Below are 23,210 nucleotides of genomic sequence, written 5' to 3' on the forward strand. Positions count from 1 at the left end.
TTCAGGACTACTGTGCTTTTGAGCAATGGTTCTTCTGTTTGGATTACCTCAAAGCTTTCCAACAGAATAAGAGCTGTGGTGGAAGGGCAGCTGATGAGTATCTCCCCTTTAATTTAGCAAGTCCTGCAAATACTGCTTCCTAGTCCTACTTCTGGTTTAAAACAAAGTGATCAGGTTGGGCTGTTTCTTCCTTCCACTCCAGTTGCCACAAGGCTGAATGGAAGTTTAAGCATATTATTTAAAGCTACATTTAAAAACTGTGCAGGAATTGGTCAATTGTCTTTATTTTTGTCTAAGACAGTTGTTTGGTATTCCAGAACTGAACATTTCGAACTTTTATTCTTTTCTTTCTCTGTGGAGACGGTAGTCATATCACCTTTCAGTCTTAGTTTGGGTCCAGTAGCCATTAAGATTTTCTTGTTACAGTCTCCTGGTGTTCTGCATTGATCTGATATTCACTCTCTTTGGGGTCCAATTCAAATTCACTAATTTAGTTTCAAATAAATAGCTTGAAACTGTTTGCCTAAGACTTGGTGTTAATAGTTTGTTTTGTGTGGACAAAATAATTGATAACTTAAAATAACTTTAAAAAAAATTAATATCAAGTTTTATTAGTCTTTAGGCAGCAGACGAGTCAGAAGTGTAGTTATCGTTTGTGGCTTCTAACAGGAAATTACTCATCATCTACTTAATGTTTTTCATGCATATACCTGCCCATGTTTTATACTTTCAATCTGAATATGAAGACTTCCTGACGGAATGGAATGTAGCAAAAAAAACCTGAATGCCATATATGTGTGCCTGTGTGTTACCATATACACACACATGGATAAATAAAAAATGTCAAGTGTACATGCATTATCCACATATCAGGATTGTATGTAGCAAGTAGCTCAGAAGTGTTACAAAATTAAATGTTCATTAATTAATTGTTGGTTCTAAATTTCTTTTTGGATTCTGGATGAAAGTATAGTCCCTGGTAGAAATGTTAGGAGTGCAGTGTTCTTGAGGCTTTGTTTTAAGAGAGGAAGAAAATTAGAAGATAAAATGTGGATTCTCAGTATTCTCAGATTTCTACATTCATTTAATTTTTATGCAAAACATGACAGCAGTCCTAAACTTTGCTGAATGTAATGTGTTTTAATGGAGCGACTAGAAAAAAAATCATATAGAATCTTTAATGGTTGATGTATGAATGAGGTGCATCACAGCACCCTCACTTAGACTCTGAAAGAGGAAGTAAGCCCCTACCTGGCCTTTCTCACTTACTCATTGGAAAAAGTGTTGTCTGGGCATCCTTGAGAAATGAAACTTTGCAAGGGTTTTGAGGAGCAGGATTAAATTTGAAATATGTTTTTATTTTTTTTTTAATCCTATCAAGTTGTCTTTGGTAGATGCAAGGTGTACTGACTGTGCTTAATAGACATAACTAAGTCTGGTAAAGAGAGAGGGAAGCTCAGTTTGCAGGTTTGTAGAAAAAGCTCTTCAAGTTACTTTGGGTTGCACCGGCCTGCCATGCTGTACCACTGTGAAGCAAGCAAAATAATAGTGGGGTTGCAGTTAGAAGTGTTACCTTTGAGGCATTTGCAGCCATTCTTCCTACTCTGCTTAACAAAAAGTAATAAAATATTTCTGTGTTTTGATTGATGCAGTTTATATGTGATATGGACTGAGGGAGTCTCCAAGACCAGAATAAATCAGGGCTTCTACACCTGAAGCTAGGAGGAAAATGGAAGAATATTTCATTTAGAGAAAGTTTGATCATGGCCACAGAATGGAAGGGCTATGCTATTTTTCACATTTGGCAATAGAATAAGAATTAATTGCATTAAACTTGAATAAAAAGGAAAAAAAGTATTTAGCCCAAGGATACTTAAACGGTAGAATGAACTGTGCATTGTGGTTCCAAAAATTTGGAAATTAGAGGTGGTGTGGAGGTTCTTGGTTCCCTTTCCTTTCCCAAATAGAATGGGCAAGCTGTTGCAAGTGATTTGAGTACAATTAATCCTGTACTGCTGAAGAAACCTTGCAAGAACCTCTGGGTTCTTCTTATAAGCCCTAGTTTGCTGTGTCTTTCCCCCTCACTGAATCACTTCTGCTAATTCCAAAATCATGGTAGTTATTTTTTTAGTAAAGGAGTGAGATAATTTGATTTTTCAGGAAATGACCTGATCAGGATTGTATCTCCTTTTCAAATCTGAATGCTAATAGATAATTATGGGAAGGATGCTGAAATTTCTGGCAGACAGCTCTTCTGGGGTGTGTTTTGAGCTTGTTTTCTGACTGGGGAATATTGGATCAAAGTTTAGTTTCCATCTTTGGACCTCTAGACCATGAGACTTCGTCCTCTTGAAGTCACTGTGTTGTATAGGAGTTTGTCTTGTTGTTCCCTCAAAAGTATTTAGAACAAAGTTGTTCAAATAATATATTTAGATTTCCTTGATTCTCAATCTTTCCTCTAGTTGTTAATGGGAAAGTGCAACTTCCTACAGCCTTAAGTTTTTGAGATTCTGTATTATTTCAATAACATTATTAAATTTCCATATTTTTCAGCTAATTCATAATAATTGTTGCTATATTGATTACGACAGCACTGCTAGACTTGTAATAGGAATAGTAGATGACAGTAGTATAATACGTAAGGTTTTTTTTCTATCCTAGAGCATATTCTGCTTCAAAATACAAAAGTAGATCCTATTGATTCAATCGAGAGTTAGGAAAGCATTATTTTGAAGACCTCTGTCCTCTGTTTTATACTCTGAAATTCCAACTGTATTTGCTTCCTCTGCTTGGGAGAAAAATGTTAGGAGGACATCAAAGAAATTTTTCTCTACTGGTGTTGTTGTTTATTATGGACAAGGAAGAGGAGTGTTTGTTTTTTTTTTTTTTTTTTTTTTTAAATTCTCATGAATTTTCTGTTCTTTTTCAGGAGTAAGAAACTTTTTAGCAAGAAAAAATTGAAAAGGAAACAGAAGACTAAACTAAAAGTAAAAACACGTAACAAGGTAAGACTGTAACTAATTTTATAAAGTGAAGTCTAAAAAAAAAAGAAAATTTAGGGGAGATAAAGGAAAAATAAATGTACTTAGCAGTTTGCTTAGAAAATAATCCAATTTTTGTCTACACTATTCTGCATGTCTATGATATCAGTGTTAATCTTATTAACTTCTGTTTGCTGTGTTCAGGATGAAATAATGTTTTTGGTTTTCCAGTTTCTGAATTGTAGATGTGTCTAATAAACATATTACTCTTCATAATTTAATTTGGAGATGCATGTCTAGTTAACAGCTAGTGACCGCTGCTACAAAGATTTCTTTCTATTTTGACTGAAGGAGAAATGGAAAACCCAAAGTCCGAGAAATACAAAATAAGTCTTGTAAATGTCTCCCTCCTGAAACAGATAATTATTATCAGTTTTCCTTCATGTTTTTTTGTTTGTTTGTTTTTTCAATTACAGCCCCTGCCCCCTTCACTTTCACTGCCCGGAAACAGTGAGCTTTATTAAAATATTTCCATGATTAGTTCTTGCAGGAATCTAAGCAGGAGTAATGGAAATTTTGAATATTGTTCTGCTATATTGGAGAGCTATTTTTTTTCTGAATTAAAGCCAGAGTCTCGAGGGGATTCTCATGAAGGCTTGCTGCAGACACACCAGAGGATCGCTCCTGCTAGGTTTCTGCTTCAGCGAGGGAAAGTAGCTCTTCCCTGGAATGGTTCTGCAGGACAGTACTGCTGAAATACCCATAAAAGCATTTTCTGGTCAATTGAGTACCCCTGTAATACACATATGCCATCAACCTGGACATCTTATCCCTATGTGCCAAACCTCCTGTAGCTACTCTATCTCAAGACAGAAGCTTTCTGGGAGGGCAAAGCAAGACCAATATCTCTTAATTTAGTCTTGCCTTTTTGGATACCTGCCAGGTTGTTCTGCTTAGCTCAAGTAGTATAGCTGCAGACTATGGTGTGGAAGAGACTTTTTAACATTTTATTCTAGTACTATACAGGAAAATATTTCTAGTCTAAGCTGAAGTTCTTACTTTATTTTCCAGTACTATGAAATTGGAGAGTTTAGCTATGTCTTTTTTTTTTTTTTTTTAATCAAACCCACTGCTAAGATAAAAGCTTAAGTTAGAAATTTGAAGAAACTGCAAAATGTAGTTAATGTTTTTATTCTACTTTGTGACAGAAACCTGTGCTTTTAAAATAAGATAACTTAAAACTCTTCAGATAACCATATAACTATGACCAAAAAAAAAAGTTATCTGGTCATTCCAGATAGCAATGCCCTAATTGAAAAAAACAAGCAAGATGTTAAATCCAGAACTTCTAGTTTCCACAAGATTGACAGTCAAACATATTTCTTGAATTTAGCTTTATTGGATTGATGGAGTATTATGATCCCTTAAAATGTTCTGAAAAGTCAAAAATACATTAAAGGTTGGTTCATATCAGTAGTTAACGTATTTGGTACTTGTTTATTGTCTCATGCCTATGGGTTTTGGGTACCAATGTCTCTCTTGGGTTTAAAACAGCTTAATGCTTTAAGTCCTAAGTGGGATTTGTTTTTGCAAGGGTCTGATGGTTTCTTGTGTGTTAGTTTTTCTTCATGCTCTTTGTTATTTGCTGACACCTCTATTCTAGGCAGGCTTTTACACTTTCATACAGGTCAGGGCTGCCAAGCAGGTGATTGTTCTTCATTCTGAGACACTGAAGTGCAGAAAGGTGCTTGAACTTAACTCCCGCATGGTACGAGGAAATTGAAAATTGCCTGGAAAATGCAACTTTCCCAGGAAAAAAATAGAGGAAAATAATGAAAATCTGAAGAGGGAGAAAAAAATAGTCTTTTTTCTTTTCATAAGTTTTTCCTTTTTTGTATTTTTTTTTTTCCCCTCAACCTACTCTGCAGTGTGAACCAAAACAGTATAAGCAAAATGTGCGGGGTTTTGTTGTTCCTTTTCTGTTTTCACCAAAATGTCTGAAAACAAACCTGTGTTTGGTCCGGGAAGTTTGGGTTTCTATTTTAAGTCTCGTATTAGGGCAGATCTTCCTGTAGTGATGGACTTTTCTTTGAGTACAAGAGATTGCAGGGATAAGTTTCTTACAAGAACCAGAGTGTTGTGGTCCTAACCTAGCTTTCTTTCAGCTACTTTCTTTTAATTTTCTGGGTTGGAGAAGAGTCGTAAGAATAAACTGAAGAACCTCTCCCAAACTTACCATGCCTTGCAATTACTAAAAGTTATAATTGAATAAGAAAAGATAGAGAGCTCAAAGAGAGAGGAATATAAAAATTATCATTGCAAAGAAGTTATTCCAAATTATTTATTGCATTATTCTATTTCTTCATCATTTAAGTATTAATATTATAACACTTAAATATAAAGTAATTGGTGCCTGCTTCAGTGCAGTGGTATGTGTCTGAATCTGTAAACTGTGATGATATGACTTATCTGTTGACTTTGATTTTATAGTTTTTTAATATATCTTTTTTAAATTAAGGTTTATTTTTTTCCTGTGCATGCAGCGGTTTTGATTTTAGAAAGTCAGTTCTGAATAGAAATACTTTTGCATATGAAGTGAATAGAATGACCTTTGCATAGTGAAGTGAATATTAACTTGGGGTTGATACCTTGGAGACACCTTTTTTGGCAGTGTTGTTACAGCTAGAAAACTGTTGTCTCTGGCTTCTTGCTCAACCCTATGGATACTGCCATTTTTTTTTGTGTGTATTAGACCATCTTTGAAGTGAGAGGAAGCTTTCCCACTGTTTTATTACTGCATATAAGTAAAAGTTAGGACACTTATTTTTGATACTGGAGCTTTAGGTTTGGATGGAAAAGCAGAGGTTGTCATCTTCTGCTCTGATAATGTTCTTTTTTTGAGGAATACTGAAAAGCTAGAGTCTGTCAGAGATGGAAAATGTGCTTACAGTGAGAGGCATCCGGAGCTCCATCCGTTTAATTTCTACAGAAGAGTTTTTAAACTGTGACTTGCTTAGCCAAATGTAGAGAATTAAATTGTTGGGAAAGAATTGTTTGAGTAGCAGGGAAATTTATTGTTAGCTAATGAATATATGTAGAAGTTGGTCGGTTGAAATATTTCAATCTCAGTTATTAAAAACACATTTTGCATTTTCAGTAATTCTTTATTATTTTGCGTTTCAATCTCGGGAGGGCATCCCTTTCTGAGCGATCTTCAAACTGCTCCAAGAAGAATTAGCATGGCTCTATGCTCTGTTATGCACAGGTTAGATTGGATGGTTATTATAGCTTTATCTATCTTTAACAGCAGATTAACTTTCATTTCCTAGATTATAGTCTATTTCTGTCACATCCAAGAATAAACCATTATTACAGCCATCTGGTTTAAAAGGAAGGAAATGGATTGGTGAGAATACAAGCTCTATCTGGCTTTCATCTTTTGTGAAATCAGTATATACAGGTGGGAGCAAGTGTAAAAGAGAGCTTTTGTTTTTCCCACCACTTTCCTGAGTGCATTGGAATAGATTGCTGTTTGAAAGGAGTACTTGTGAGTCTGATTGCTCTGTTTTATTAAGAAAATCTCTGCTGTTTGATCTCTTGTGCATAACATATCCCTCTGTCATATCCCTCCATTTAACATGGACTTCACATTTAGAGGGACAAATTTTTCACCCTGTCCTCTCACTCTCCCTCATCCCCCTAGAGGGGAGGGGAAAAAATATGCACACAAAAAATAGTCGTAACACAAGGTAAAATATTTTTTTTCTTTACTTACATTAACTTTGCATGTTCCCATTTGCCATTATAAATTTGTGTTTAGATTTCAGTATTCAGTAGTTCAATATCAGAATGTTCTTCGCTCGCTACCTTGAATAAGGTGTTTTAAATTCTGTGTAGCTTTTTAGAGAACACCATCGTTTTTGTCTACCAAAGTGCAGAAAGCTTTCATTAATGATTTAAGCTTATTGCGCTTTACAGATGCACTATTTGTCCTTCTGAAAATCATGTCATTGTCCCTGTGACAATTGAAATGACTCAATATCGCTGTTACCTCATCTTTTGTGGTTTCAGCTGAGAGCTTCTTTCTCTCCGGAGTTCATGATGGCAAATTTCATAAGAATGACATGTGATTTTTAAGGTTGACTCCTTTATACCAAAATTTAATTCTAGCTGTTCTCTTGAGCACAAAGGAAGAAGTTCCACCATCCAAGATAGAAGATATGACGAACATGTTTCATTTTCTACTTCAGTCCAAGATGGTGGATTTTTGTTTTGTAGTGATACAGAGTGAAATAACGAAGATAAAGATATCGGAATATCCTACTTCGGTGTGGCTCAGATGAGAACCCCCAAAAGTGCAATTCTGTTTTCTAGTCCTGGAGCTCTAGGGCTCTTTTTCTACCTTCCCCTCTGCCCCTCAACCCCAGTGCAGTAAAAACCTCATACTTCAGGAAAGCAAATGCTTTGGGGAAAAAAAAATATAGCCTGTTGCCTTGTTATTTACTTAGGCATCCTGCAAGCTGTGCATCTGATCATTTTTTATGAATGAGTGCTTTTGATTGTGGTATTCCAGTAACCCTTAAGAAAAGACATCTAGAAGTGCAGAAAAAGTGATTGTAGCTTTTCCTCTTAACTACCGAAAAAGCTTTCCTTCATGCAGCTGTAGATCTTAATATACTTAAGACCAAGAAAACATGCTGTTGTTTTTTTCTTGAAATAGTGAATTCTATATATCAAGACTAGTCTAATTTGGACTATTATCCAGTATTTGCATAAAATGATCAGTTCATTTCACAGAATCATAGAATGGTTGAGGTTGGAAGGGACCTCTAGAGATGATCTCGTGCAACCCCCCTGCTCAAGCAGGGACATGTAGAGCACATGGCACAGGGTGACATCCAGGCGGGTTTTGAAGATCTCCAGAGAAGGAGACTCCACAGCCTCTCTGGGCAGCCTGTTCCAGGGCTCTGTCACCTTCAGAGTAAAGAAGTTCTTCCTCATATGGAGGTGGAACTGCCTGTGTTTCAACTTGTAGCCATTACCCTTGTACTGTCACTGGCCACCACAGAGAAGAGTTCGGCCCCATCCTCCCTACATTCTTTCCTCAGGTACGTATACGTATTGATCAGGTCTTCTCTCAGCCTTCTTTAGGCTAAACAGGTCCAGCTCACATAGTCTTTCCTCATATGACAAATGCTTCAGTCCCTTAACCATCTTCACTGCTCTACCCTGGACCCTCTCTAGAAACTCAATGTCCTTCTTGTACCAGGGAGCCCAGAACTGCACACAACACTCCAGGTGCAGCCTCACCAGAGCTGAGCAGAGGGGCAGGATCCCCTCCCTCAACCTGCTGGCAACGCTCCTCCTGATGCAGGCCAGGATCCCATTGGCAGTCCTGGCCACGAGGGCACATTGCAGACTCATGGTTAACTTGTTGTCAGCCAGGACTCCCAAATCCGTCTGTGCGGAGGTGCTTCCAGCAGGTCAGCCCCTAATCTGTCCTGGTGCCTAGGGTTATTCCTCCCCAGGTGCAGGATCCTGCACTTGTCCTTGCTGAACCTCAGGAGATTTTTCTCTGCCCAACTCTCCGTCCTGTCTAGGTCCCTCTGAATGGCAGCACAGCCCTTCGGAGTGTCAGCCACTCCACTCAGTTTGGCATCTTCTGTAAACTTGCTGAGGGTGCACTCTGTGCCCTTGTCCAAGTCACTGATGAGCAAGTTGAACAGCACCCGGCCCAATAATGAACCCTGTGGGACACCACTGGCCACAGGCCTCAAACTAGACTTGGCCCCATTTATCACAACCCTCTGGGCTCTGCCATCCAGCCAGTCCTCAATCCACCTCACTGTCCACTCATCTAACACACACTTCCTGAGCTTCCCCATGAGGACGTTATGGGAGATGGTGTCGAAAGCTTTGCTGAAGTCAAGGTAGACAACGTCCACTGCCCTTCCCTCATCCATCCAACCAGCCTTCCCGTTGTAGAAGGCTATCAGATTGGTCAAACATGACTGTCCCTTGGCGAATCCGTGCTGACTACTCCTGATCACCTTCTCTTCCTTCACATGTCTACAAATGGTCTCAAGAATGAGCTGCTCCATCACCTTTCCAGGGATGGAGGTGAGGCTGACTGGCCTCACCAGTAGTTTCCCAGGTCCTCCCTCTTGCCCTTTTTGAGGACTGGAGTGATGATGGCTTTCTTCCAGTCCTCTGATCAGTTGCAATCAATTGCTTAAATGAATTCTTAAAAAATCATTAACATTTTAGCTTAGTGTTTAGGCTCTTTCTTGGCAACGTGAAAGTACTATGTGTCAGTGTAGAGTGCAGTGCAGTGGGAAAATTGTCATATTACAAATAGACTTTACTGGGCTGATGCAAGGATGGCTAAGTGGGGTTCTGCAGCTACTGTGAGTTTTTAGATTGTCACAGTCATCTGGTCTACCTCAAAACCTAGTAGTAAGCTTGTGGAGTGAGGAGCAGAAGTCTCTTATTCCTTGGCAAGTCTGCTCTCCTGCTAAGCCTCTGCAGAATGACCCTTCATGAAGCTCATGAACTGCAAAAAGGGAGGATTTCAGGTGTTGGACAGAGACTTTGGTCTCACTTTCTTAACTTGAGAACATCTGAGCTCTGTGAAGTACTCTGTGACCTTAGGAATCTGTTGTAACCTGGAAAGGATAAAACAACTTAGGCCTTATGTGAGGAAAATCTTCTCATGTCCATTTTGAGTACTTTGCACTACCACTTTAAATAAAGGAGCTCGCTGAGTGAGGCCCTTTGAACTAGGAGAGCAGAAAGATTTCCTGTCTCTCTCTCTATGATTAGCTCCCTTCATCTGTGCATTTGTAGAAGAGAGAGAAGTGTTTATGTAACCTGTCCATTTTCCTTCTCTTTGAGCAGAAATTTGTCTCAAAGACCTTGTAGTTAAAGCCACCAAGTTAAGTAAACTGATTGTAAATAAATTACCTTTGATCTTTAGGTTAAATCTTATGGAGAGAGTGAGAGGAAATGATATCACAGGTTCCCTTCCTACTTTCCAAAAAGAGACACAATATGTCTTGTTTTTGTAGAGCATTTTTAAAAATTATTATTATTTTGCCTTGATATATGCCAGACTTTCATATGATTATTCCTTTAATTAGACCAAATAAAATCCAGTAATTGTAAGCCTGTTCTTCCCTTCAAATAAAAGGCACTAAACAATGAAAGTCATAGGTACATTTCAGTTTTTCAGGAAGTTAACCTCAGAGCTAGTTAGTTGCCTATTCTAGTCCTAGACTGTCTGTTGAGGTAAAGGAGGTTTTTTTGTGGGAAGTCTTGGACCAATAATGCAGTCTGAGCTGTCTGCACATTTTGAGTGGTGCACTGTGGTAAAGGAATGAGTCACTAAACACAGTCACATAGAGTAATGACAAGGATCACAATTTAAAAGCTTAAAAAAAAGGCAAAAGTTAGTTTCTGTAAATTAGTCAACATATTAATAAGCAAGAAAATGGTTATTTATACTTTATCTGGTTTCATAATGCCTAAAATTATCTAACATATAAATCATTTAAGATAATTTTTGACAGCCCGCTTTAAAAGATAGCAAATTTGTGAGTGAGCAAAGACTAGGCTGAACGGTAAGAAAGAACTAAAAGGTGGAAACTCTTCACTTGAGTGTAATTGCAATATCTGATACTAACTAGGTAAGTAACCTTCACATAGAGATTCTTCAGAGGATCCTGGGTGTGTTTGCTTTTCTTTTTTTCTCATTTCCTTTAACCGTTTAGACATGAAATAGGAGGTGCATAGTGAATTTACTAACTCTTTTTTGGTACTGTGCAAATCAGCTGAGTTAGCTTTAAAGCGGAAGCCTGCTATGATTGTATACGTGCCTTTTCAGCAAGTGCAAAAGTTCTTGTGGTGTCTGTATGAATATTTGACATAGATAAGGATCATATAGACATAGAAGATTAGAGCATATGATTCTTATCTGTCTGTGCTAATGAACCATTTAGTTTTCTGGTACCAAAGAAACTTTAAAACATTTAATAGCACATTACCATTATCAATCCTGATTTATTTTGATGTAATTTGATACTGGAATAATACAGCAAGCTGTATCTTGAGTTCTTGCATTGCTTAATCTCTTGGGTTCTTAATAGCACCTTTATTTATGAATTCAAAGACTTTCATGTTGAATGAGGACTAACCTTGTCTTTGCAGCCGTAATGATGAGTTTTTTTGTGTTTAAGAAGTGTTTCAATATGTGCATAGGAAACTCCGTTTTTACAGCTTTTTCCTTACGCTATCTTTTGCATACGCTACTGTTAACACTGACTAATCAGAAAAATTAACATACTCTGTGTACAATCAAATTTTAATTTGATTAAAATTGATTTAATTGATTTAATTTGATTTTGTTTAATCAAATTTTGAATTTGATTTAAAACTTCTGGTGATAAATGTTTAAAAAATCATGACATTAAATGTTCCAACTTAGCTCGTGCTATTTCTTACAATAATTAAAACCTGTATACAGATAAAAATGCATTAAAAATCATTGCTTTAATGTAGAAAGTTATACTATATTACACAAAAATATATTGCCTCATTGAAATGTTATCCAGTTCAGTGATTCTCAAACTTTCTCTCTTCTCTAGTAGGTGAAAATCCTTTCCAATCACTTCTCTCACATATGCGTAATTCGACCCTCTGGTCCATTCCAAATCTCTGTAACATAATTTGCTGTGTACTTCTCTGCCCTGTGAATGACTATATTAATAAATATCTATTTCCCTTTTTAGATATAAGAGTAAGAATTCCTCCAGATGCATCTGAAATCTGACAGGCAACATTAGACAAAATGGACAGTTCTCAAGTCTGAACTGCCTTTGGCCCTGTTTGTTTCCTATCCTAGTGTCCTAATAGAGTTATTTGAGATGAGGAGTGAAGCTAGGTGGAAAATTTGGAGATTTCTTCCTCTTCCTCCTTTCTTCCCTGCCTAAAATGTAGTTGGTGAATGAATTTTATTGTGGAGGCACTAGTTTGAGAATCACTTGATTGACCAAAGTTAATGTGAGGCAGTTGAGATGACTTACCTTTGTTTTGAAATTTGTTTGGCTTGAAGCTTGAAACTGCTAATAAATCTCATGCAAAACAGAATTTTATTTCCTGATTTTTTTTAATCCTGTGTTTTTCAGACAGAGAACCTAGAGAGTACAATAACTGTACCAGATATCAGATTACACAGCAACCCTTCAGCTTTCAATGTTTACTGCAATGTCCGCCATTGTGTTTTGGAGTGGCAAAAAAAGGAAGCGTCCGTATCGTTGGCTTCCAAGAACAGTGTACAGAGTGGGGATTCAGACAGCGATGAAGAGGAGGAATCCAAAGAGCCACCCATTAAACTTCCAAAGGCAAGTAACGGGGTACCGTTTGAAGCGTATGTGGTTTAAAGGTGCTATGTTCTTTGTAGGGTGAGAAAAGAAAAGCTTTAGAAGCTATCTGCTTGGAAAATAGGAATTCTTATATTCATACTCCATCCAGCACAGAATCATCTGCAAGTGTGATAGTCAAATGCATGAAAGCACTTCCAGTCCTCAGGTAATAGGAGGAAACACATCTTTCCTACAAGAACTTCCTGACTCTCCCATTGCTGAATTAGAAGGACTTAGGTATATTAGATTAGGTAATTACACTAGGTAATTTTAAGTGAGACAACAAGTTCTTACAGATGTTTAATTTAAAACTTTACAAAGCCAGATTGGTTTTTAATTAAAAGGTGGCCTGAAATTCCAAAATTGATTCTCAAATTAGGTGATGCTCAGAGAAGGATGAAATTTACCACAGACAGATCCACTCGCATGTGGAAAGTAAAAGGTTGCTGCTGTCGAGGGTGTCAGAGCTTAAAATTTTCAAGTTGTAACACAAAGGAAAGAAAATAATTGTTGTCTTTGGAAACATTTTAAGTCTTTTAAAATTTATTTGGAGAGTACTAACTGTATGAACACATGTAATGCAGAATGGTAAATATACTATTACATGTCATTATTAAAAAACATAAACTAATGCAGGTATTAAGTCATGCAATTGTGAGGGGGAAGTTAAAGGAAATAAAACGGTAGTGTAGATGAGACTCCTTGAAGTGTATTTTTTGTCTTCTTTTTTTCTAGCAGTTATTTATGGATCGTAGAAATGATATGTACCCTTCATAAGGCGAGTTTATGCTTTTAAGTCTCAAAGGTATTAAAAAGAGCAAGGGGATGGATGTGCAGTGAGTGTCAGTAGAAGGTGGCAGGCTGTGACACACAGAAATTGAGACGGCAGCAGCTCACAGAGTCTTCAGAGAGCTGGGAGAAAAAAGTTTATCATGTCTTGTAGAGATCTATGTTTTTATTGTATCTTTAAATACACAGGTTTGGGAGGAAGTTTTGTCATTGTTTTATTAGTAATGCTCTTATTTTTGAGTACCCTCTGCCTCAGTACAACTCAGCCTGGATTTTTCTCAGCTCAATCTCCTAGACTGCATGTGCCAGCTCTGCTCTCTTGTCAACAAATGTGAAACCTCTGAGGATAAAAGTGAAGGAAGGGCTTTGGGACTATAAAAGAGGGGTCATGGTTGTGGGATGTCACTGTTGGGCTTCCTCTTGGCTGAGCACTAAACAGGCATATAAACCTCTCTGGTTTTATTGTGTTTTTTCTCCGTTAAATCTGTGTTACCTGTGTCTGTCTGCCAGCTTAATTGTAGGTATGAAAGTGAGGAGACCTGTTTACAGAAACCTATCCAATCTGCTCACTCAGATACTAAATAAAATCTGTGTTGATTTGGATAAATTCCAGTATAAATGTATTTTACTGCTTCCAAGTTAATCACTATTCTAGTAAAAGTTCTCCAAATTAATTTCTTTTTTTTTAATATGTTGTTTTCTTGCTTTCTCCAGCTGCCTCTGTCATCTGTGAAAAGGTCTTCTGTTTGAAAATCAAATAAAAATTCTTAGATTTATTTTAGAAATATTGTCACTGAAAAGAAAGTTTCTATGCACATACCGTGGTGCATCTTATTCTTTAACCTGCCTGATTATGCCAGGTTTGGGATTCTGGCAAACACATCCATGCTATCATTTTGCTGACATTTTTTTTTCTTTCCTGTGGATTCCGTGCATATGTTTCATTCCTTTAGAGGAGATGAGGGAAATGAAAGATGCAGTCTACAGGAAAACTGCTGTTGCACTTTGGAGACTCTACTTGATTCTGTTTTTTGTTCTTCCTCCAAGAGTCAAACAGGTGGTAAAACAACTTCTGAAAGGCAGAAGTGAGATGGTTCAGGAAGGAGGGGAAAGTATTAGTGGTGCCAGTATCAGTGAAAAATGAAATATTACTCAACTATGGTACTTTGTGTGGAAGCAGGTTCTCATTTGCTCGCATTCTTGAGTGAGGAAAAAGGAAGTAAGGTTTGTCAAAGTGTGAACTCGGTAGAAATTAAGAAGAGCCAGAGGCATGGTTTGTCTTTGACTTCTGACGTATCCTGAAATTGAAAGTTTCCTTATTTTTTACAACAAATGTAACTTCTGCTAAATATTTACTGCTACAGCTGTTTAAGTAGATTAAGGGTTTATTTCTTGCTTTTGAGTTACTGTTAAATTCTTTGTTACTTAGTATTATTCAAGTAACTACCTCGTCCTGTAAACATTAGGATGCACCATTATTGATGAAGACCCAAAAGAATTGATATCAAATATTCTAAAATATCTTGTCTTGTTTTTTAGATCATTGAAGTTGGTTTATGTGAAGTCTTTGAGCTGATAAAGGAGACAAGATTTTCTCACCCATCCTTGTGTCTCAGGAGTCTACAAGCCCTACTTAATGTGCTCCAGGGCCAACAGCCAGAAGGCCTCCAGTCAGAGCCTCCTGAAGTCCTGGGTAATACACTTCTTGCCCCTTACTCCCCATTTTACTTTATTTTTCACCCCTGTATTTTGTTTTAGAGAAAGAAATGGTTCTAGCAAGTATCTGTGAGGCTGTAGCATTTTTTTTCACTCGTTTTCTGTTCTGAACTGACTGACTTGATTCTGGAGTGTTTCTCCTTATGGTGTTTGTAACTACTCTCATTAATCTTTTGCAGAACGAATAGGTTGACATGTAAAGGTGTTTTTGTTGTTTTTTTAAAACAAACAAAACCCACATAATTTCTACTCGTGTAACATGATATTTCACTGAAATATGGAAACCTGTTAGCCTAATAAATCAGAATTCCTTTGCTTTACTGAATATCTAAAATACTTGGTCTTAATGGAAAGAAAATAATTCTACAGAGAACTTCTGTCCTAATCTGCTTTATTCTATCGCTTGACTATTTAATGCTATAATATATTAGTATTTATATAAAGCTGTGTGAATTGTTAGAATTCTTGTTTTTTGCTTTCACGTACTATCCAGAAGCTTGTCTGGGAATTCCTTTTGCTTGTGGTATGGGAAGCAAAAGTCCAACTCTTAATGACTGTGAATACATGACTGATTATGCTGTTCTTTCAGTTAAAATATTTATCTCCTGGCAATAACCATAGTTTTTACTGATTTATAGAACTGCAAGGAAAGACAGACTGTAACGTTTGTTTTTATTATTTAAACAAACAACTGTTAGACTTCCTACCTATGCATTCCTATGTTGTGGCTCAACAGTGTTCTATTTCCAAAGATCATATTAATTTACTTGGTTTTGATTATTATTGCCTTACGGTGATTATTTGCATATGCTGTTATCAAAGTTGAGGTAGACTTTTATCTTGATTTGATGTAGATGTTCAGTCACTAAAGAGTGCTTAAAAATAAAACAGTAAAAATAATTTTCAAGATACTCTTTTGAAATGCTAATTTCTGAGCAACGTGATATGCTCATAAAGATCAGACAAGGGTTGGTCAGGACCTACGTTTAATCTCAGTATTGAGCTAGCTTGACTGGACAAGTAAATAATTATTTTTAGTCCATTAATTATTAAGTATTCCACTATGACAGAAGGATTTGGGGGGTTTCTTGGTTTTGAGTCCTTGTGAATATCAAGACTGGCTTTTTCCAGGGGAAAAAGAAAGAAAAGTTAAGAATAACTCTTGCACACCTGTCTAAGTAAGATGCTTTGTGCTTCTTTACTGCTACTGATCAGTGGCTAAAGAAAAGGAGGAATCATTAATGCTAGAAACTATCTTCTGCTCAAGAAATTGCATAATTTTCACCTACTGGAAGTCTTTTGTAGTCTCATCTCTATTTTTTAATGCAGAAAGACCGATATGAGCAATTGCTGGTGGGAAATGGATTATTTTAGCCTTTAGATGTTGATTGGAAATGACAAACATGCAATATGTTCTGATAGCTCTTAACAAAAATTGCACTTGAAAGAATAAAATGTTACTCTTTTTCGGAGTAGAGTTGCATTTAATTTGTGGTGTCTGCTTTGGAATTGGAAACTGTTTCATGTTTCAAGATCATTCGGATAAGCCCATATACTTGAGGGCAGGAGAGAGATCTTCCTATGCTAGGATCTCTTGGTCAGAATCTCCTGGCCTTTGGTAATTTCCAGATGCTTTGGAAGAGGTTTACTATGTACATACGTGTTTACTATTGATGATTTTTGTGATAAGAAAGTAAATGTTGATATTAAAATGCACAATTGGGGTCATAATGATTTTTTCTGTAGGGCAATACTGCTACTCTGTAGCACTGTCGTGCCCTTGTTCTCTCTTCCTAATTTTAACAGTGTGGTATAGAGGGGAAGACTGAAAATAGTGTTGTTAGCTTAATGGCTGAGGAAAGATGCACGCTGTGTATTTTGTAGGTTCAAAATTAATCTCATTGACTGGAGATCTGCTCACTATGGTTTAGTGACTTGACTATGATGTAATTTTGGTGTTTTACTTGCAGAATCCCTGTTCCAGCTGCTTCTAGAGATAACTGTCCGAAGCACGGGAATGAATGACAGCACAGGACAGTCCTTGACAGCCCTTTCCTGCGCTTGCCTCTTCAGTTTGGTAGCTGCGTGGGGAGAGACAGGAAGAACATTGCAAGCCATCTCTGCCATCCTCACCAATAATGGCAGCCATGCTTGTCAGACTATTCAGGTCTTGCACTAAATGCTTTTATCTGGAATTTAGTGTAAATGTACACGAGTTCTCAGAAGATCTAGCATGTAAATTCAGTTACCTTCCTTTCTTACTATTTTTGAGATAGGTGTTTCTCTGTCTGTCTTGGTTTGGAAATAATACATATGTTTTATATATAAATGTTTATATTAGCATATAAATATATAAAGTGGGCCGTGGGTTTTTGTAGAGTGAATTTAGGCTTTATTTTTATAGTTCTATTATCTAATATAAAATATTGTGATGCAAGTACCATTGTCTTGTTGTCTTACTGTTTAGGTGCCAACCATTTTAAACTCTCTTCAGAGGAGTGTGCAGGCCGTTCTGGTAGGCAAGATCCAAATCCAGGACTGGTTCAGTAATGGGATAAAGAAAGCAGCCCTCATGCACAAATGGCCATTGAAAGAAATATCTGTAGATGATGACGACCAGTGCCTACTTCAGAGTGATGGGTTTTTCCTCTATCTGTTATGTAAAGATGGACTTTACAAAATTGGCTCCGGATATAGTGGAACAGTGAGGGTAAGGTGATTTTTGTGTCAGGTGGATGGCAGTTAATATTTTAACTTATGATGTCCAGTTGCCTTTTAAAATCTTTTGTAGCTTACTGATTGTTAGTTCTTCTATGCTTTTTCTAAACTCTTCCGATGATTTCTGTGAGCATTTTCATTTTTCAAAAAATTCCCAGTATGGTTGAAGACAGTATTACTAAGATGATTGAGTAACTATAAAATTGTTCTTCTGGTGCTTGTTGAACTACTTGTTTTTTGTTCTTCCTTTTCAGGGCCATATATACAATTCTACATCCCGCATCAAAAACAGAAAGGAAAAAAAATCCTGGTTAGGTTATGCTCAGGTGAGTGAATACTGGGAACATAAACCCCTGCTCCAATAACTGGTATATAGAAAGGATTAATGAAAAGTATAATTTATTTGTGGTGTCACTAACACTTTTTCTGAGTACGATGGTTTAATGTTTAGATTTGTGAGTTCAGCAGTTGGTCTTAATGTCCTCTCATATTTTTACACCCACGTCACTATTTATGCTGTCCTAACAAAACAGCAGAATACAATTTCTGGATACTAAAAATAGCTATTTACAAAAAGTAATTGATGGGGGGATTAAATGTAAAGGAAAAGGGGTGTGTGTGTATATACCCACACATATATTTGTGTGTGTATAAATAGTTTTATATATATATAAAATTTAGTTTGCTTTTTGGAATATCAACCTTTTCCTTTACATGATAGAATATGCATCTACTTCTTATACAATTCATTAAATAGGTTTTGGTTTAGAATCATGTTTCCATTAAGTGGTCAGAAGTTCCAATTTGAGAGAATGCTGCATTTGCTTAATTTTGGAAATATATCAAATTTTATATTTTTGTTATTAACTGAATGAAATCTGAGTTTGCTTAGTATTAGAACAGATATATCACCAAAAATATATTGGTGTAATACAAACATGGCAGGAGGCACATATTCTTTTTTTAAATCTTGCTAGACAGAAATAGAAATTATACAATTTCACTATAGTTTCATTTTTGGGCATTCCAAATACAGGCTATACCTTTGTGGGCTATAAAAGTATACTGTTTTTTGAGCTCTTGCACAGGTGTGTGCAACAAATGTGTTGCACAGTGGCTGCACCTATGTAATACCTGGTTGGAAAAATGTTAGGGTGAGGCTATATTTATAGGAAGATGTGCACACCCAAAGTACACTTGCTTTTCAGGTTTATTACATATAGCTCTAAGCAAGCACATCTTTTTACTGGGAAACCTACTAAACTGGTGACTGAATCAATTGATGTATTGAAAATTTTTCATACCAATGTATTTTTATTTTTACCAGGGCTATTTGTTATACAGAGATGTGAATAATCACAGTATGACAGCCGTAAGAATAAACCCTGAAACTTTGGAACAAGATGGGACCGTTGCTTTGCCAGGTATGAAATTCCAGATGTGACTGAAGATAGTGGTAGTTTACTGTTCTCTGTATTTTGAGGTAGACAGAAGAAAAGGCATTTTTTGAGATCAGAATGAAACTGCTTTTTACAAGTCTGATGCGGCTAGTTGCTATTTTTAATTCAGTGGTCTTAAACGTACTCCAGCATGTGCAAGAACTTTTTAGGATGTTTAATCATCTTAATGGAAAGACTCTGGGTGTTTAACTGCCCTTTTAAAGATATTTTATTTGTTTTTAGTTCAAGCTTTGAGCTTATGTATGACCTGACTTCCGATATCTTCCATGTCTAGATGCTTATCAAGTGTAGTGTAGTGCAGTATCGGCTGTGATCAAGGCTGTTTTTTTTTTTTTTTTTTTTTAATAAAGTTGTATACAGAAAATAGATGCTCCCAATGTATAAACGGGGGGCCGAGGGGAGGCTTGTGGGGTGGTGGTTGTTGTGTTCCTTTATATATAGGACCATCATAATCTGTGTCTCTATTTAGAAAATGAGTATGTTCCTGAATGTGCTTCAGTGACCTCCCTGGGGAATACATCTATTCTTAACCCCTCCTGTAAACAGCTGATGAGGGACATAATTCTCTCTCTGTCGAACAATGACAGACTTTTTCTGTACATCAGAAGACAAAAGAAAATGTCACATCCTGACATAAATAAGGAAGAACTGATAGAAAAACTCTCTAGGGTTCTACATTTCAAACATAAATAGGATCTTTTTTAAAGTAACATGTGATTGTGGAATCTAGTCTATGTAACTTCTTTTAAGTCCTCAGAACATGAACTTCTGTTTAAGCTGTTTAGTCTTTGTGAAGCTGTGGGTGAGATTTGGGTGAGGCATGTTCAAGGACCTGACAGGTTGCCTTCTGGGATTGCTTTTCCACTTTCCTCTCCTTAAGGACCCTTGAGGTCCTTAATTATGTTATTATTAAGACACACAAATGCGTGTCCTTTTTCCCAATTTTGAGATACTTGAGCACATTTGCAGGCTATACCTCAGAGCTGTTAAATTTATTTTGCAAATCACAGTCAAAGCAAGTCTTATTCTGTGAGACAGCTCCTTTATGTTTCACAAAGACACTGGCATAACTTAAAACAACAACAACAACAAAAAACCTCTCTTAATATTTGCTTTTACAGTAAAAGATTACACCTATGGGAATACCCATTCAAAAATCCCTCAAGCTCCCTCACATAAGTGTGTTTTGTAGGGTTTGGAATAGTGTCAAAAAAAGTCTAGAAGATGTGGCTCATGGCAACTGTTTTCATTTCAGCTTTTGATCTTGTGTGGTCTTGCTTTCTGCACGCACGTAAATTTGTCTTGCAGTGTTACACTGTGGGCAGATAAGGCCTTGTTCTTTTGGCTAGGACAAATGTAAATGTTACTTAACCACTTCTGATTGTTTGAAGGTGATACTTGAGTCATATTCTCTGGAAGCCTGTAGCAAGGCTGTGATTAACACTTGCCTGTACTTATGTTCCAGCTTCTTTAGGTAAGACATGAGTCCTTTCTGGTATAGTAAACTACAGATAGAAACCTTTGATACATTTTCTTGGTTTCCAGAATAATTTCCAAAGACAGTTTGAAGAAGACTAAAGTTGGTCATAAGAACTGCTTGCTGTTTGGCACATTTTATTCTGTCTTGCTTTTTGCAGATACATCATTTGCCTTCTAATTTCTATGCTGCCCATTAACTTGGTATTTAATGATTCCACTGGATATTATCTGATTGAGTGCTAATGCTTAGGAAGTCTTCTGAAGAACATTAACCAAAAGGAAAAAAAAGAGATATTCTTGTTCCACCTACCTTTTCCTACCCTCCCCGCAAAACAACCAACTCCACAAAAAAAATCTTACTAGGGCTTTTGCTGGTCTTGAAAGTGACTCAAAGAAACAAGCCAAATGGTACAATATTGGCAAGTAATGGTGCCCAAATCCTGTGTCCTCAACAGTTATGCTTAGGTTAGCTTGCAACTCTTAACCATTCAAGAGTTCCTAACACCTCTGAGTTCCAACTTTCTATGTAACATTGCAGCAAGGCATTGTAGGATGCTCAGAAACACCCTACGGTTTATGTGTTATTCCCCTTGCTGCTTGTGCACAATGTGCTTCATGCCTAGGGGCTCTAAGAGGGAAGTTCCTTCCCTTAGATCTACCGCTTCAGGATGGCAGAACCTTGTACATCTTCTGTCCCTAGTAAGGTGTTCTTTTGGATGAAGAAGCACAGCTGGCAATAGTAAACAAGCTTTGAGGTTCATAAATACTTATTCCAATGTATTTTTTCAGCTGTACTTAGAAGTTCTCTTCCTACCTAACAAAAATTACCCATGCTGATGGTTATGCTGGAAGCATATTTTGTGTGCTTCATTTGTGTGCTAAATTGGATAAACTGATGGCTGCTTGATGTCTGTTCAGGTTATCATGCAGGTAGTCAGATCATGATGCCCTCGTCCTGTGTTGTTTTTGGAGATCTTTCCTGCGTGTAGTCAAACAGGAAAGTTAACTTGCCATTTCATCACAGTTTTTCGTACTAGCTCTATCAAGGAGTAAGAAGGGGAGAAGAGTTGATTTATGTTTGTGTTCTTAGATTTGTAGAGAAAAGGGTCTTTTTTTCCCCTTATATGGGCAGAAGTGGCTGAACTGTTTTCAGTAAATGCCTGACATTCATACATGCCATGTAATTTCCTAAAGCCCCTTGATCCGTTTTCAGTCATTAGTTTGACAAAAATTATAAATGGCTGAAAATATTAGATAAATAATGACACATTTGATTGTAATCTCTGTCCATAGATTTTATGTACTGGACCAAATAGGTTTTTAAAGATGCTGACCCTGATTGTCAGTCCTTAGAACTGTCCTAGTCGGAGTGAACTGGACAGAAGCAGAGAACAGGGTATGTTAATGTAAACTAATGCAGTGCCCTCATTCTTTGTCTCTCAGATTGCCATACCGAAGGGCAGAATATCCTCTTCACTGATGGAGAATATATTAATCAAATAGCAGCATCGAGAGATGTAAGTGCAACAGGTCATGGGTAAACGTATTCTCCCTCACCTGGTACCACCATTTTATAAAATGTGTGCAGTTGCCTTTTATTCAATGTTTGGCTTTTTCCTAGCTAACAGAAATCAGAAATTCATGTAGGCAGAGATAATGAGAAATTGCTACATATGTACCTTTTTTTTTTTCTCCTTATTCATATGCATGATTTTGATTTGTGATGAAACATAATTGTTCAGGTAGGTTTTAAAAACAACCTTGTTGCTTTTGTTTCTGGGAAAAATATCCTTTTTTTTTTTTTTTTTTTTTTTTTTTTTTAGCTTATTCATCTATAAGGTCTCTCTGGGATAAGCTTCCTAGTGTTTAATTTTTATCTAATTGAACTTCTTGTAATTACTTTTGTACTCAGTTTCAGCTAGAGCTGATAGAAGAGGTGTTAAAAATGCTACTTTCATACAAATTTTGTATGAAAATTATTATTGGTTAATTTACTAAAGTCAAAACGAGATCAACTATTGTATATTTTGTCTGACAGGCAGTTACTGCATTCATAGTTCTGGACTGGCGGCTGGTTGTTGTAGATTTTTTTTGGTTGGTAGTTTTGTTTTTCTGATTTTGGTGGTGAGAGGACTTACAGTAGAGGAATGGGGTTTAATGCTGTGGAGTGGGTCTGGATATGGCTTCTGTAAGGAAGCTGAATGAATCTATTCCACTGCTCCATTTAAATGCAAATACCTAGAAATCATAAGCACTTTGAAGTATCTCAGTAAAGAGAGCACTTTTAAATAGTAGCATAATTATGATTCCTTACTGTAATCCAGGACTGAGAATTTTATCTTCGGTTAAAATTTTCACTATAAACCAGCCCTAACACCCATAAGGAGCAGCTTTCATAAGGAGAAAACTATTCCTGGCTACAGCTTAATGCACTCACTCCTAAAGGGCACACCAGATCTTGAGCTTTTTATTGGGAGAAATTGAGGGCTTAGCAAGTAGATGGAAATAATTGTAAAAAAAAAATATATATATATGTAGTGAAATTGAGTTAATCATTTTTATAGCAGTTTGCCGTTTCTACAATGTAGCAGAAATATTTTGAATTTGAGCTCTGTCAGACGGTTCTTTTCATCTTCTTTGTCACTCTC

The 23,210-nt window shown here is 36.8% G+C and overlaps 1 protein-coding gene across 1 annotated transcript in view; it reads left to right on the forward strand.

Moving 5' to 3' along the window:
* MYCBP2 (MYC binding protein 2) overlaps positions 1-23,210 on the forward strand; it is a 180,299-nt gene that overhangs the window by 18,515 nt on the left and 138,574 nt on the right. Inside the window, exons 2-9 of the mRNA XM_088540301.1 lie at positions 2,930-3,005; positions 12,164-12,379; positions 14,729-14,882; positions 16,876-17,072; positions 17,373-17,615; positions 17,878-17,949; positions 18,951-19,047; positions 22,006-22,079. Of these exons, the coding sequence (XP_088396427.1) occupies positions 2,930-3,005; positions 12,164-12,379; positions 14,729-14,882; positions 16,876-17,072; positions 17,373-17,615; positions 17,878-17,949; positions 18,951-19,047; positions 22,006-22,079 (1,129 nt within the window). The remainder of the gene's footprint in view (positions 1-2,929; positions 3,006-12,163; positions 12,380-14,728; positions 14,883-16,875; positions 17,073-17,372; positions 17,616-17,877; positions 17,950-18,950; positions 19,048-22,005; positions 22,080-23,210) is intronic.

This window comes from Tinamus guttatus, unplaced genomic scaffold (assembly GCF_059628265.1).
Source record: "Tinamus guttatus ecotype Peru unplaced genomic scaffold, ASM5962826v1 Tinamus_guttatus_pri_ptg000058l, whole genome shotgun sequence".
Lineage (NCBI taxonomy): Eukaryota > Metazoa > Chordata > Aves > Tinamiformes > Tinamidae > Tinamus > Tinamus guttatus.